At 38.8% G+C, this 15,586-nt stretch overlaps 1 protein-coding gene across 3 annotated transcripts in view; it reads right to left on the reverse strand.

Annotated features, from left to right (window-relative positions):
- Positions 1-13,941, reverse strand: part of ARMC3 (armadillo repeat containing 3) — a 98,721-nt gene extending 84,780 nt beyond the window's left edge. For 2 of the 3 annotated variants that reach the window (XM_064368439.1, XM_012450123.2), the window contains exons 1-2: positions 13,861-13,941; positions 10,097-10,145 (exon numbers count right to left, since the gene is read on the reverse strand). In XM_064368439.1, coding sequence (XP_064224509.1) covers positions 10,097-10,144 — 48 coding nt within the window. In that variant the 5' untranslated portion in view covers position 10,145; positions 13,861-13,941. The remainder of the gene's footprint in view (positions 1-10,096; positions 10,146-13,860) is intronic. The other variant, XM_064368440.1, reaches the window with a different exon arrangement.
- Positions 13,942-15,586: the final 1,645 nt, after the last annotated feature.

Raw genomic sequence — 15,586 nt, forward strand, 5'->3', positions numbered from 1 at the left:
TTGCTGTTTAGGTTTCTAAATGTAACAAATCATTTTTTTTTTTTTTTTTTTTGAGATGGAATCTCACTCTGTCACCCAATCTAGAGTGCAATGGCATGATCTCAGCTCACTGCAACCTCCGCCTCCCGGGTTCAAGTGATTCTCCCTGTCTCAGTCTCCCAAGTAGCTGGGATTACAGGCACCCACCACCACACTAATTTTTGTATTTTTAGTAGAGACGGGTTTTGTATTTTTAGCAGAGGTGGGTTTTCGCCATGTTGGCCAGGCTAGTTTCAAATTCCTGACTTCAGGTGATCCACCCACCTCAGCCTTGCAAAGTGTTGGGATTACAGGCATGAGCCACCTGGCCTGGCCAATGCAATTCTTAAGAAAGGATTCCTGAAGTGATAATGATTTGCAAGGAAAAAAACAAAAACAAAAACAAACTAATAGTGGCTTGGAATTAAAACTGAAATTTTTTTTTTTTTCAATGAAACAGGTAAAGGAAATTATTGGTTTAAAGAAAAGGAATGTTGCTTAGCTATTATTTATTTTTACATTAATAGAAAAAATGCAGGTTAAAATATGTGTATTTAATAGTTAGGCTACCAACAAGTATACAAAGTTCCATATTGCCAGAAAGAAAGGATAACAAAAGAAAATTGCTCAATTCAGAAAAGTGACGGAAAATACAAAAGAAATTACAAGATGAAAACATAGCAAAGAAAAACCAAAACTTCAAATAAAATAGGAATAAAACCAAATATGTCAATGATCAAAATAAACATCAGTAGGGTAAATAAATCCAATAAATTGGATTAAAAAGAAAAATCAACTTCCCCGTTTATGTTAGTAGGTATTTCTTCCACTTGATCTTCCAGAATATTAATTCAGATCTCTCCAACTAAAATATAGCACATTTTTAGAATCTCTGAAGGTTTCCTCACACTCCTTCCCTAAGCCACCCTGCCCCCATGAAACATAATCTTTATTCTAACTTTTAAAATAATCACTTAATTTTCCATTTTTGAACTTCATATACATGGAATCATAAAACATTCATTCTTTCATGTTTGGTTTCTTTAGCTCAATGCAATGTCTGTTGCAATTCTTTCAGAATTTTGCTTATATAACTAAGTCATGTTTCTTATAGCTACATAATGCATTCCATTATGTAAATGTACCAGTTTGGGTTCTTTTCTTTCCAGTTTGAGGAAATCATAACATAAGCCACAATGAATATCCTTTTACGTGTCTTCTTGTGGATACATACATTCATTTCTCTTGATATGTATCTAGGAATGTAACTGATGAGTCATAGGGGAGACATATATTTCCCTTTGATAGGTACTTTTGAACAGTTTTCCAAAGTGGTTTTTATCAATTAACATTCCCTCCAGCTATGAATGAAAGTTCCAGTTGCTCTACAACCTCACCAACACTTGGTATTATCAGTCTTTTTAATTTGCCTTTCCAAAATTCTTCAATCATATTTTTAAGTTCATCTGCTTTTCATAGTTATTGTAGGTGAAGAAATGCCTGCTGTTACCTGCTACCACTATATCCTAGACAGAAGAGAAATGTTCTCATTACTTTTTGAAAGTTCTCTCCTGTCTCTTTTACTAATTCTCACTCAGTAGCATCCATCTATCATTCAGCTTTGTCTTCTGCTATTATGCTTAAGAACTCATTAATTTTTCTCTGTCTGCCTGCAGATGGGTTTCCTGCAGCGCTCACAGTATTCAGGCTCTGAAGGGTTCTTAGTAGCCAACTAGCAAGTGGTGAAACATACAGATTGATTTTTTCAGTTACTCCCACTACAGAGATTCTTCAATTGCATTTGGATCCCCAGTCCCTCTCCTTTCTCTCCCTTTATCAGCTTTCTCCTTTCTTCCCCTCTTAAGTTGCTTTGATTAGATGTTCTATTATCTGAATAACACTTCTGCTAAACCCTAAACCTCCTTGTTTCTCTGTTTTTTCATCAAATTAATCTTCCAAAACCCAAACCACACATGAACACTAGTATTTTCTTTTTGGCATTTGTACCCAAGTGACCAACCATTCCCAAAAAATGTTTAACTAGAGGAAAAATAATATCACTGTAAATTCATGACCAGCAATTGAGAGGGCCTTACTGCAAACCAGGTTTCTACATTTCTCTTGTAAACTTGATTTTTCTCCTCAAGAGAGCAAAATTTATTTCAAACATTTTTACTATCCTTGAACATTTAACACTCTCACCTCACTACTTTCTTTCCTCTTCACCCAGCAAATTTTTCAGAGAAAATAAAGTTACTAGATGGAAACTCCATCAACTTGTAACTTGCAGATTGAAATCTGCCTATATCTGCACATATTCTTCTATTACATCAGAGAAAATATCCAAGGCCAATTCCTAATAGGTGCTTTGGCTTTTTAACTCATTCGCCTTCATTCATTAATTCATTAATTTAATAAACATTTATCAAATCCATATTAAATGGCAGACACTAAGAATAGCACATTAGATAACTCAGTCTCCTATTCTCACAGAATGGACACATTCTCATCTTACCATATATTATCCCTTTTGTTTCATGAGTAGTCAACTCCTCCCTGTCAACTAAACTCTTCCATTACTTCTTTTGAATCCAGCTTATAGAGGGCCAATTTAGATGTAATGCAATGTAGTTATTTCCAGTGTAAGTCTGATGAGTTTTGAGGACGGTATACATCTGTACAGAATTTTAAGAAACATATACATCTGTATAACCAGCCACTCCAAACAATATGTGAAAGTTTCCATGCCCCAAAACATTCTCTCCTGCCTCTTTGCTGTTGATTCCCCTTCCTAGGTCTGGTCCCAGACAACCACTGATCTCCTTTCTTTCACTACAGATCAGTTTTGCCTGTCCTATAATTTAGTAGTAACAAAATTACTACATAGGGACACTTTGTGTAGGCTTCTTTCATGTGGCAGAATATTTTTGAGATCCATGTTGTTTCATGGATCCTATTTGTTTTTACCTTTCTTTTTACTGCTGAGTAGTATCTCATTGTATGAGTATGTCATGCTTTGTTTATCCATTCAACAGTTGATGGACCTCTGGGTTGTTTCAGTTTGGAACCATTATGTTTAAAAACTGTCATGCACATTTTTATACAAGGCTTTCTATGGACAAATGTTTTCTCTTGAGAAAATGCCTAGAAGTAAAATCTCTGGCTTGTCTGACAAGTGCATGTTTAATTTTATTAGAAATATAATTTTTGTCTGGGTACACTGGCTCATGCCTGTAATCCCAGCACTTTGGGAGGTTGAGGCAAGAAGATCAATTGAGGCCAAGAGTTCAAGACCAGCCTGGGCAAGACAGTGAGAACTTGTCTCTACAGAAAGTTAAAAAAAATTAACCAGGCATGGTGGCATGCACCTGTAGTCCTAGCTACTTGGGAGGCTGAGGTAGAAGGATCACTTGACCCAGGAGTTCAAGGCTGCGGTGAGCTACAATCATACCACTGCACTCCAGCCTGGGCAACAGAGTGAGACCCTGTCTCAAAAAAAAAAAAATACAATTTTTTTTTCCAAAGTAGTTCTACCATTTGCATTCCCACCAGCGATGTGTCTATACCCAACATAGTACTTTCATCTCTTCAGTTATTTAGGTCTTCCTTAATTTGTCCCAGGAATGTTTTATAGTTCTCGGCATATAGGTATTGATTTTATTTTGTTAAACTTATGTCTGAGTCTTTCATAGTTTCTTATGCTATTGCATAGCCTTTTTTACCATCATGTTAATAGGTGAATAACATTTAGGACCATTTAAAAAATAAAGCTTTGTATCATTATAAAATGTCCATCTTTTTCTCAGGTAATATTCTTTGTCCTGCAATTGAAATGTATTTCATCTGGTATTAACATAGGTGCTCCATATTTCTTATGATCAGTGTTTGCATGGTATATATCTTTTTCCATGTTTTTACTTTTAATTTGTGTGTATCTTTATATGTAAACAAGGATTCTTATAGACAGGTTAGAGCTGAGTCTTGCTTTTTTACTCAGTTGGGCAATCTTTCACATTTTATTGGAATATTAGATAATTTATATCCAATGTGGTTATTGATATGGTTGGGTTTTAAATGATCATCTTGCTATTTGTTTTCTCTTTATCACATTTGTTCTCTGTTCCTTTCGTCCTTTTTTCAGGTAATTGGATTTTTTTAGTATCCCATTTTACCTCCTCTATTGGCTTATTAACTGATTTTCTCCTGGTTATAGGCCACTTTTTCCTTATTTGCATACCTAATGATTTTGGATATTGGACGTTGTGAAAATTACATAGTTGAGTATCTAGATTCTTTTGGGGGCTTGGGGAGGAGGAGTGTTCCTTAAAAGATACTGGATTTTGTTCTGGCAGGCAGTTATCTTACTTATGGATCAGGTTGATTGTTTAAGGCCTGTTTTTAAGCTTTAGTAGGTAGGACAGGACTAGAGAAGGCTTTACTATAGGGCTGGGTAGTTTAGCCGCACAATTATTAAGGCATGACTTTTCTGGGTACTCTCCTTCATGCCCCAGGTATTCAATAAGACCCTCAATGCCTTCCAAGCAAATTACAGTGCCTCCCAGACCAGTGTGAGCTCGAGAAAGTTTGGCTTACAGCACCCTGAGAGTCGCTCATGCATGTCCTTCACCATGTGGAGTTTTACCCCGTACAAATTAGAAGTTAGAGAATCCAGAGGACTATTAACCAGATTTCTGGAGCTATTGCTGTTTGTTGGTCTCTTCTTTTTGGTACTCCGCCCTGCAAACTGCAGCTATCTTATCCTCCCTGAACTCTGATTTCTTGCAAGTCTCTTATTTTAAAATGAAAGCCAACTTTCCCTAGATAGTAGTCATCTGCTGTACACCACATTACCTCATTACCCTTCTTTGTCTTTTACAATCAAAAACCTTAAGAATCTATACTTTTCGCACTCTCACTCCTTACTGCACATCTCTAATCTGACTTTCACCCTCATTAACTCACCAAAATAGTTCTCACTAAAGCCACCATCTAGGAACACCATGCCACATGTCACCCACGACTTCTTGAGAGTTTTATTTCATTTCTGATGAAAATAATAAAAGAACACTTGAAACTGTAGAAAGTTATGGTATGTTTAATTGTCAGGCCTCCATCTCTCTGGATACGCTTTTTATTGTTTTTATTCATGGTGATTTGGGAGTTGAAATTCCTTGGGTGAGTGGTCTTGCTTGCTTACTTTTCTTTCTCTTCTTCCACCGCTATTATTTTTCTAAACTTAACACACTGCATTACGCCTTTGATTTACCTGTCTACTTCAGTATGTTGTACTTCCATTCGCTCTGTTGCTCAGGCTTGATCTGTCAACTTGCCCCTTTCTCACGCTCCATGTCCTACCCATCAGCACATCCGGCCAGCTCAACCTTCAAAGCACATCCTCAGGTTGGCCACATCTCATCTTCTTCACAGTGACCTACCTCTTGGGTCCCAGCTGCCATTAGATGTTAACTACATTACCATAACAACCTGCAAACTGGTCTTCCAATTTTCACATTTCTCCCACATTGTAGCTAGAATGATCTTATTTTTCATTTTAAATACAAATCAGATATCACTACTCCTCTCTGTAACCTTCCAACGAATTCTCCTTTTTGCACATTAGGAAAAACTCCAACTTGCTTAATGAACATAGCCTAATGCCCTACATGGTCACCACCGTCTCGCCATCTTTGTGATCCCCTCCTACACTTGCCCACTAACCTCCTACCATACCCACCTTCCTGGAATTCCTCAAACACATTGCATAAGGCTTTAGTTACTGTGGTCTGGCTGGGGTCCTCTCCCAGATATTTGTGCAGAATGCCCCCTCATTTCATTTAAGGTTAAGATCCCACCAAGAAAGCCTGCCCTGACCTAGATTCTATGTAAAGAGGCCCCATCACACTCCTCACGTATCTTACTTTTTTTTTCTTCATCGATCATATCACTGCCTGAATTATATTATTATTAGTTGACTGTTTTTCCCACTATAATATAAGCTGCCTTGGGGCCTGCACTTTGCTTTTTCCCCATCTTTATGCCCAAGATGTAGAAGAACGCTTGCATATGGTATGCACTCTGTATTTGTCCAGCAAATAAATGCATTTCTTTAGGCAAAGGACCATGCTGTTTCTCTGTCTCCATCACCTATGAACAATACCTGGATGATGGAAGTACTTGGAAAATGTCTGTAAAGGAATGTATTAAAGTTCCCCCGGAAATTTTTTCTATGCTTGTGGCCTTAAAGTGCCTTTACTGTGTACTGTTAGCTGATATCAGGAGAGAGGGCTCTAAATCTGAGGTCCATGAGCTATCAGCAGGCTTTGAGCTTACATTCTGTACCTGAAATGATATGCAAAAGTACACTGGAGTACATTTCAGTGTGGAGAGGCTCCACAGTTCCCAACCTACCTTCATAAAGCTCCTTGATTGCCCCGCAAACTCCTAAGAACCACAGCCTTACATCATCTTCACCACATAAGGCACTTTCCCTCATGTCCCAGCTGGCCATCTTCTCCACCAACCCCATCCAAAACAGATTTCCCTTCCCTGTGGAGCTTTCACCCCAGAGACCTCTCATCTTTCTATGTTTTGAAAGCTGATTATGTAAACGTGTGAATAAAGATACTATGGTTAAGCATGGGTATGTTATAATTGCCGCAGAATAAGAAGTCTCAGAGGAGTAGGTAGAGTACACAAAAATACGTTTAAACATAAGCTTTAGTAAATATTTAATAGTCACATGTGGTTATTTAAATGTGAACCTATAATAATTAAAATTAATTTTAAAGACCAGGTGCAGTGGGTCATGCTGGTAATCCCAGCACTTTGGGAGGTCTGGGGGGAAGATCTCTAGAGCCTAGGAGTTTGAGACCAGCCTGGGCAACATAGTGAGACCCTGTCTCTACAGAAAATACAAAAATTAGCCAGGTATACTGGTGTGTGCCTTTAGTCCCAGCTACTCAAGAGGCTGAGTGGGGAGGATCACTTGAGCCCAGGAGGTGGAGGCTGCAGTGAGCTATGGAGGCACACCGGTGTTTGGGAGAGAGTAGAGAAACTTCGCATGGCATTTGTTTCTCCTATACAGCCTGCACCATTATAGTAATTTTTTATTAAAAAGGGCACTGAGAATAAATTGATAGCTATAACAAGAGTGCCACTTGATTAAATAAATAATACTGTGCTGTCATTACATATCCCATCTACTTTCCCGAGAGGAAGTCACAGTCACCAACAAGCTTGTTGAGAAATTATAATTTCATGCTCTGTGCAAAATAAATGATAACATTATGTACAAAAAGAATGAAAGAAAATGGAAGCATTTGGCTAAGCTTTGAATTTTAAGCCCAGTCAATCTGAGTGGCCATAGGCTTCTAGAGAGATTTTTATGTCTCTGTTAAGGAATAATACTGTCTAGAATAGTGCTGTCCAATGGAACTTCAATGATAAAAATGTTCTGATTCTGTGCTGTCCAATATAGCAGACACAGGCCATTTATGCATTTTTAAAAGTCCATAGTACTGTTGTCAGTCTATGACAAAGAATGAAAGGTTGAGTTCTGAGATAAAGGAGGGCCAGGAAAACAAGCCCCAGGAGACCTCACCGTCTTCCCAGGAATTGGATTTGGTTGCACAGCTGAGGGGGGTGTTCTGCTATTTTCCATTGTTCTGATTCAATATTCCCTGCTTAGCTTCCCGTGTGTATTTAACTAAGGAAAGAAAGTCCCAACGCATTAACATAAATGTTCAGTTAACTTGATGCTTAATTGTTACCATGCCAGAGCCAGGTCATAGTCTCTTGGGAGTTTAGATCTTGTGCCTTTATTCACTGAAGCTAAATCACCTCTGAAATATTAAAGGAATAGAATTTCCATGCTTGCAAACTCAAAGATCTGACCATATATAAGTAAGTTTTCCTTTTATTAAAGCATCACAAACAACCTTTTGGCTAAACATGGAAATGATTTGGGAAAATGATTTGGAAAGGAAGAAAACAGTTGTATTGGTTGATCAAGGCATATCTTTTCCTTATGTAGGCATCTCTTAGCTAGTGTCTCTTTTATGAGAAGGAAATACAAATCAATACCATATCTGCATATGTTAATGTTTCAACAAATGAGAATCTTAAAGGGAGCTTTTGCTTTAATCCTATTACCAATACTTTTATTGCTGTTTCTATTACTTATTTTAACCCGTAGAGAAGAGATGATAAAAATTAAAGTCGTTACAACCAACGTTTCTAGGAAACATGTAAGAAGCAAATTAACATTAGTTGACAGAGAAAAGTTTATTTTCTTAAGTAGTTATATTTGTCTTTAAATCTGGTTTTCATTTACAATGTGTAGAACAAACCTTTATTAACTTCAGAAGTATACTCTGGAACAAGTTCTAGGTTAAGGTATTGTAAATTGTGGCATACTGCTTTGAAGTATGAGAACATTTACTGTAGAAAAGGGCTTAGATATTATTTTAATACCCCTCTGTCAGTTTTATTGTCAGAGTAGAAGGATGGAAGTCCCCTGGGAAAGGCAAGGGAAAGTGAGGACCATTGGTCAATGTTACACACACCGTCGGCTACCTCCAAGGCTGTTGTGAGCTGAGGGAGCAAGAGTTCTATTTTGTTAACGCTGGGACTGTGTTTCTCAAGTTCTCCATTGTATCCCCAAGGATTGGAGTCCAGAGGACAACATCAGCAAGACATTATGAAGTTATAGAAAGTGTATTGGACACATACATCTATTGTTTATAAGCCCCTTAATTCTAATTTTAATCAGAATATGTTTTTGCAAATAAGATGCCAATAATGCTATTTGGTAGCAAGAGGGAGGGTAATATAAATCTTAGACGCAATGAAGAAAACTAGAGAATCTGTAACATTTTAGGAATATGTCCTAAGAGAAGTAGCCAGAATGATGAAACATCATCTGATGAAACATCAGAGGTCCACCTCTGCAAAGCCTTCCTGGCCCCGGGAAGACAGGCACTTCTACAGATTTTGTTCCACACGGGTGTGTGTGTGCGCATGTGTGTGTGCGTGTGTGCGCGCATGCATGTGTCAGAAGCAGAGTCCAGAGGATTCTCATGATAATAGATCTTCTTTTCCAAGTGCTACGTGTCAGGCACTAAGAACTTTATGTAACTTATTTTGTTTTAATTCATACAACAACAGCAACGAGTTGGATATTACAATTCCCTTTTAGGAGCTAAAGAAAAACTGAAATAACTTGGCCAAATTTGGCAAATTGGCCATAATATCACAGTTGGTGAGAGGCAGAGCTGGCTCAAGGACCCCAGGGTCTTAATGAGGAAGCGCCCAAGGCTGGGGGCAGATTTCTGCCATTAGCCCAGTTTCCTTCAATCTTGAAATTGCTGTGAGTCTGTGGACTTCACTATTTTTTTTTTTCTATTCCTATTTTATCTGAAGGAAATTACATCAAATGTCTGTTTCAAAATAAGTTTCTAAACTGAAAATTGTCAAAGATCATTTTTTATTTTTAATACAATCTTTCAATAATTGATAAGCTTTAAAGAGAGAAGATGAAATCATGTTTTTAAAGAGAGAGGAGAGCTTACTGTATGGGGAATGAATTACTTAGCATTTGGAATAAAGGTGATGATCCCAGAGCAGTCTCTCGATAGAACTGAAAAGGATAGGACCTCTGATGTGCAATGGTCATCACCACATAACTTTATACACATATCTACTAGCTATAGCAGAACTTCCAGTTATTTTTGAAAATTCACTTGATTAATTAACATAAATGAGAGGCTGGCAACTGTAAATGGAATGTATTTTAAAAAAACAACCCAAACTATTTATTCATTATCTAGGCTATAAACATGCCATCTACATACTGGAAAAGCTAATAATTACTCTCTAATTGTGCTAATTATGTAATGACAATGTTGTAAATGTTTGTTTATATAATGTTAGATTTCTCTGACTAATCTTATCATTAGTCAGACTTTGGACTTCTGCCACCGTGTATTCATGTATATACTGGTACATGCCAAACTGTGTGAACAATTTATTTTTATAACTAGTTGTTAAAGTGCCACTAGTATTCAAATCAGAAACTTACCACATCCTTAGGAGGAGGCTCTACTTCCTTCTTTATCTTTTTACTCATCCTGGAAAAGGATGTAATATACGATTAAAGTGACATTCGCACATATATCTTTCAATTACCTGTGCCCTTGGGAGGAGGTTTATTTTCTCCTTTAAATTTTTACCTCCTAAAACACAATGCAAGACATGTAGAAATTAGCACACATGTAAAAATATGTCACCTACACCCCAATTTCAAACTCTGCAATTTTAAAGAAACTTATTGATAAGATTGTTGAGTGTTAGTTCTGGCCTTCAGTTTGGAAAGGAGGTGAATATATTAGTGACATAACTTCTACTTACACAACAAGAAATCCTTTACCATTTTTATGGCTTGCTTATGATGGGCTTAAGAGACTAAATTCAAGTTCATCTGGGACCTGCAAGAATGTTTGTGCCACAAAGGCAGACGTTTTTGTCTATTTTCTTGTACCGATCTATCCCAAACACCTACAAGTGTGTGATACATAATTGGCATGTGATATTTATGAAACTCATTGACTCCATTTTTCCTAGGACTAATGATCTCGTAAATGGTATACAAAATCTGCCAGATCTGAATCAACATTTGTGTTCTTTCCCTGGATAACAAAAGGTTTTCTCTCATATAAGCCACAGCTCAATAAAAAAGCAATTAAGAATCTGAAGAGATGCATTCTGGGGAAACTGAGTTTACTTCCTTTCCACTCGTCCTCATATGTCTATGTCTGTGTGGAAAAAGTGAAAGGAATGATATTTATACTAATATTTATAGTTAACATACCACAGAGGAGTAACCCAGCAAGGGGTCAAAGAAGTTTTCAAGATGTTAATGTCTATAAGAATAACCCAAGAAATCTATCTAGTTTTCTCCAATGAGGTTTGTGGAATTATGTTCTGCATCAGAGCAATCTTAAACTGTATATCGCAGCCTTAAGGAAATTACCATTGCCTCAATAGAAATCCTAGGACGTAGAAAATCCTTGGGGGGAATCTACAATGTCAGCGTTAGCTCAGACTGCATGTCAAGGGTCAAAAGCAACTCCTAGCATTAGAGATATTGACCAGAATTTATCACATATATTAAAAAGCCACATCTTCATAGAAACTCATAGATACTTCTGGAAGCCATCTATTCCAGGTCTCTAACTTCAGACCACACCACTTTTAAGATTTTTGAGAGCCTGGGAAGCTTACTGACATTGTAGCCAATATATTAAAATGTTAAAATGCTCCTGCATCACCTATTAAATATCATTTGCATCATAAAACCTTTTGAAATTCGTATTTGAAATTACTCAGCAATCAGTACATACACCTGGAAATTCTTGTAAAATGAGAAAATTGTTTTCAAATGTAATAAAAATTTATATTAATAAAACATTTAATTAACATTAATTTTTCAGTTTTCTTTTCATATTTTAGTGCCAATACAAGCATTTTTTTTCAAATCTCAAACATCTTCCTTAGGTACTGGAAAAGTGAACAGGCCCTAGACCTTTTGCCGATAATATTTCAGGCAGACACGCAGAAACTATTCTGGACAAATGAGAATCTATCCTACAATTAATCTCTAGGAAAACATAATGAGTTTATAGTACTCTAGAACCAATTCCAAGACAGAGCAGCCTTTGATTTATAAAAGAATTCCTTATGAATAATATTCAGGAAGCAATTAAATTACACCTGCATAAAGTTGTTTTAAATCATCTGATTTTCACCTAGGAATGAATTTTTCTCACTTCAGGATAGTGTTTTTAAGCAGTTGCATAGTGCAGAGGTTAGCAGACCTAAACAGACAGTATTGCAATGATAGAGCATCTCCTAAGCTAAAGAAGGAAGTTAAAAGTGTATGTGTTTTATCATGGCTGGGCATAGTGGCTCATTCCTATAATCCCAGCACTTAGGGAGACTGAATCAGGTGGATCACTTGTGGTCAGGAGTTCGAGACCAGCATGGACAATACGGTGAAACCACATCTATACTAAAAATACAAAAAATTAGCTGGGAGTGGCAGTGTATGCCTGTAGTCCCAGCTACTGGGGAGACTGAGACAGGAGAATCACTTGAACCTGGGAGATGGAGGTTGCAGTGAGCCAAGATCATGCCATTGCACTCCATCCTGGGTGACAGAGCGAGACTGTCTCCAAAAAAGAAAAAGCCTATGTGTTTTATCACCATATTAGGTATAATAGTTAATGGAGGAAGGACTGAACAGCTGCCATAGGCCAGTGGCAATGAGCAACAGAGATGATCCTTGTCAGGGTAGTGCATTTCATTGCAGAGAAAACAAAGAGCACAATGAATAAAATCAAAATCATCCAAAGATAAGCTTAGAGAGATCAATACTATTTCTATGTGGTTCGTTTTTTATGTGTTTTCTTTTCTTTTCTTTTCTTTTTTTGACAGTCTCACTTTGTTGCCCAGGCTGGACAGTGGCCTGATCTTGGCTCACTGCAACCTCTGCCTCTCAGGTTTAAGTGATTGTCCTGCCTCATCCTCCTGAGTAGCTGGGATTATAGGCATCCACCACTACGCCCAGCTAATTTTTGTATTTTCAGTAGAGACGGGTTTCCCCACGTTGGCCAGGTTTATCTTCAACTCCTGACTCCACCCGCCTCAGCCTACCAAAGTGCCTCCCAAACTCCCAATACCGCCCCGACATTGCATGTTTTCTAAAGTGCTTTTAACATCCTGCCTGAATTTCTGTCCCCTACTCTCACCTTCCCTTCCTGGGTTCATATTTCTACTAAACCTTTTTTTTCTTTTTTGAGATGGAGTCTCGCACTTTTGCCCAGGCTGTAGTGCAGTGGCGCGATCTCGGCTCACTGCAATTTCTGCCTCCTGGGTTCAAGAAATTCTCCTGCCTCAGCCTCCCTAGTAGCTGGGACTACAGGCATGCGTCACCACGCCCAGCTAATTTTTTTCTATTTTTAGTGGAAATGAGGTTTCACCATGTTGGCCAGGATGGTCTCGATTTCCTGATCTCGTGATCCGCCCGCCTCGGCCTCCCAAAGTGCTAGGATTAACAAATAAATTCATGAAGTCTCACTTTCCCTTTATTGCTTCAATCATCTCCAGTGGATCAGCATAACATGCCATTTCAAATATTTTAAAATCCATTAGCTATCTAGCCAGTCTCTGTTGAAATTTGTTTATAATTTTCTGGAAATATGGACAAGGCTGCAGAGAACATCCTTGGACATAAAGTTTTCATCCATATCTCCAACTATTTCTTTAGGATAAATTTCTAGCAGAAAATTAACTGGGTGAAAACTTCAGGGCGTTGGATATGCAAATAAGTCTGCTCTAAAAATGTATCTTCTGGTCTATGAAAGCCATTTTTTTCATGAGTGATTGGTCCTTTGTATTTCTTCTTCATGAGTGTTCAGCCTATGATTTTAAACATTTCCTAATAAGTTCTGCTTTGAAAAGATTTAAAGAGGAGGAGGGCTCGAGAAATCGAGGCCACTTCTTGAGTTGCTCACGGTCAAGTAATAGAATCCAACTTGATCTCACCTCAGACCCCCTCCTGGGGGCTCAGTTTTGTCACCTGTTGAATGGGAAGTAGTGGGATGCTTACGAAACCCACCCCAATCCCCGTCTAACTCTGCGGGCGCGGGACAGAAACCCACAACGCCCAGCAAGGTTGCTGCCTCACTGACCCTAGCAGTCTGCGCCCGCGTGGCACCTTTGCCTTTCCCAGGTTATTCTCAGGCCTCTGCCCTGGACCTCCTCATCCCGTGGGGTTACGTTTACCTGCCAGGAGATCCCGCCAAGTCACTGCTACGCAAACTCAGCAGACACCGCAGACACCACGGGCACGAACCTCCAGTCCCTTGTTGTGCTTGGTTGCTAGGCGACGCCGCGCTGCGCCTGCGCGCCCGGGCCCTGGGAGCACTCGGGGCTGCCGAGGCGCCCATTGTCCCACGGGGGCAACGGTCACTGTCGGAGGAGCCAAGTGCGTCCTCGACTACCTGAGTCCAGTGCTTTCGGAGAGAATGGAAACTGGGGGTGGAAGCTGTAAATCAGGAGGCAGTTCAGCCTCAGTTTCTGGCCCGAGGACTGGCTGTGGGTTTAAATATGCAAATTCTATTGCATTCTTCTAAATACAGGCGTCAGCCAGAATCTCTGTGCAGATGAAACCCACATTAATCACCTCCTGCTCAGACTCCGCTAAGCTGCAGACCTGCACTGCCAAATTTCGCTGCCCTAGGATGTCCAATCCGTTCCCACAGAACTTCTCATGACCCTTCAAAGCCCCGTCGTCTTCCTCTTTCTTTCCTCTTCTGGCCAGTCTTCCAATCGCCTAGACCCCGAAGGAGCTTCAATTTCCCTTCTTCCTCCCATGCCCTCTAACCACAGTCATCACTTCAGCCACCTCTTGGCGGCTTACATTTTGTTTCCTGCTTGTTCCCTTTCTTAGATTCGTACTGTCACTTCAATCCAGCTCGTCATCTTTTGGCCTTCTGGCTGATGACTTCAGTTCCTCACTCTTTCCAGTTCTTTCTACATATCACAGGCAAATCAGCCTTCCAGAAATCATTGTTCCAGTCTTGTCACTTCCCTACTCAAATGTCGGTGGCTTCCTAAGATAAACTTTCAACACATTGGCCTGGTATTTAAGACTGTCTGCTCCATCTCTGTTCCATCTGTGAAACCTCGTTTTCAGCCACTCTCCACCACCCAAGCGCCAGCTGAACTTACTGTTCCCCACAGTTTCCACACTTTTCTCTAGATTTTTTGCTCATCTATTCATCATTTCATTTTTCAACGAATATTTACAAAGTAGCTTCTATTTCCCAGGTCATGTGCCACACCTGGAATATTCTTTCATTTCCACTTAATTAAGCCTAGCTCAAATGCCAGCTTCATAAAATACTTTTGATTGCCTTTAGCAAAAAGTCTCTCCTTCTCCCCTTAGACTTTGCAAATTCTCCTACTGGCCTCCCAGTCCTAAGAAATGACAGATGCTTCTTGTAATTGCTACTTTTATATATCATATGTTCTCTCCTCACCTTTTAAATTGCCTGATAAACAGCTTTATAAAAATGACTATTTCTATTCAGTTTTCCATGGTCTAATATCTGGTGTGATTTCTGTATAGAAAAGATCTTAAGTAATGGTCATGGAAGTAAGAAAAGGATTAAGACCAAACCGTATCAAGAAAACCAAAGAAGGAGTTTCAAGAATAAAGCATCATCAAGTGTTACATGATTGGACCTTGAATAATACACACCTGTATCCTGAGCATCTCCCTCTCTTCCATGTTTTTTCCTGTCAGTATATAATTAGGGTGAAGTCTCTCCCATGCCTCATCTAAAAATCAAAAACAAATAAAATCCCTTTGATCTTGTTGCTCCTTGTAACCATTATTCTATTGTTCTCTTTCTCTTCTTGGTCATGACTTTTCAAAAAAAAAGTCTCCAGCATTAGATACTTAAACATTTTTAACTTCCCATTTACTGTTCAGACTACAGTGACC

Source organism: Aotus nancymaae, unplaced genomic scaffold (genome assembly GCF_030222135.1).
Source record: "Aotus nancymaae isolate 86718 unplaced genomic scaffold, 86718_ANA_hifiasm-v0.15.2.pri h1tg000077l, whole genome shotgun sequence".
Taxonomy (NCBI): domain Eukaryota; kingdom Metazoa; phylum Chordata; class Mammalia; order Primates; family Aotidae; genus Aotus; species Aotus nancymaae.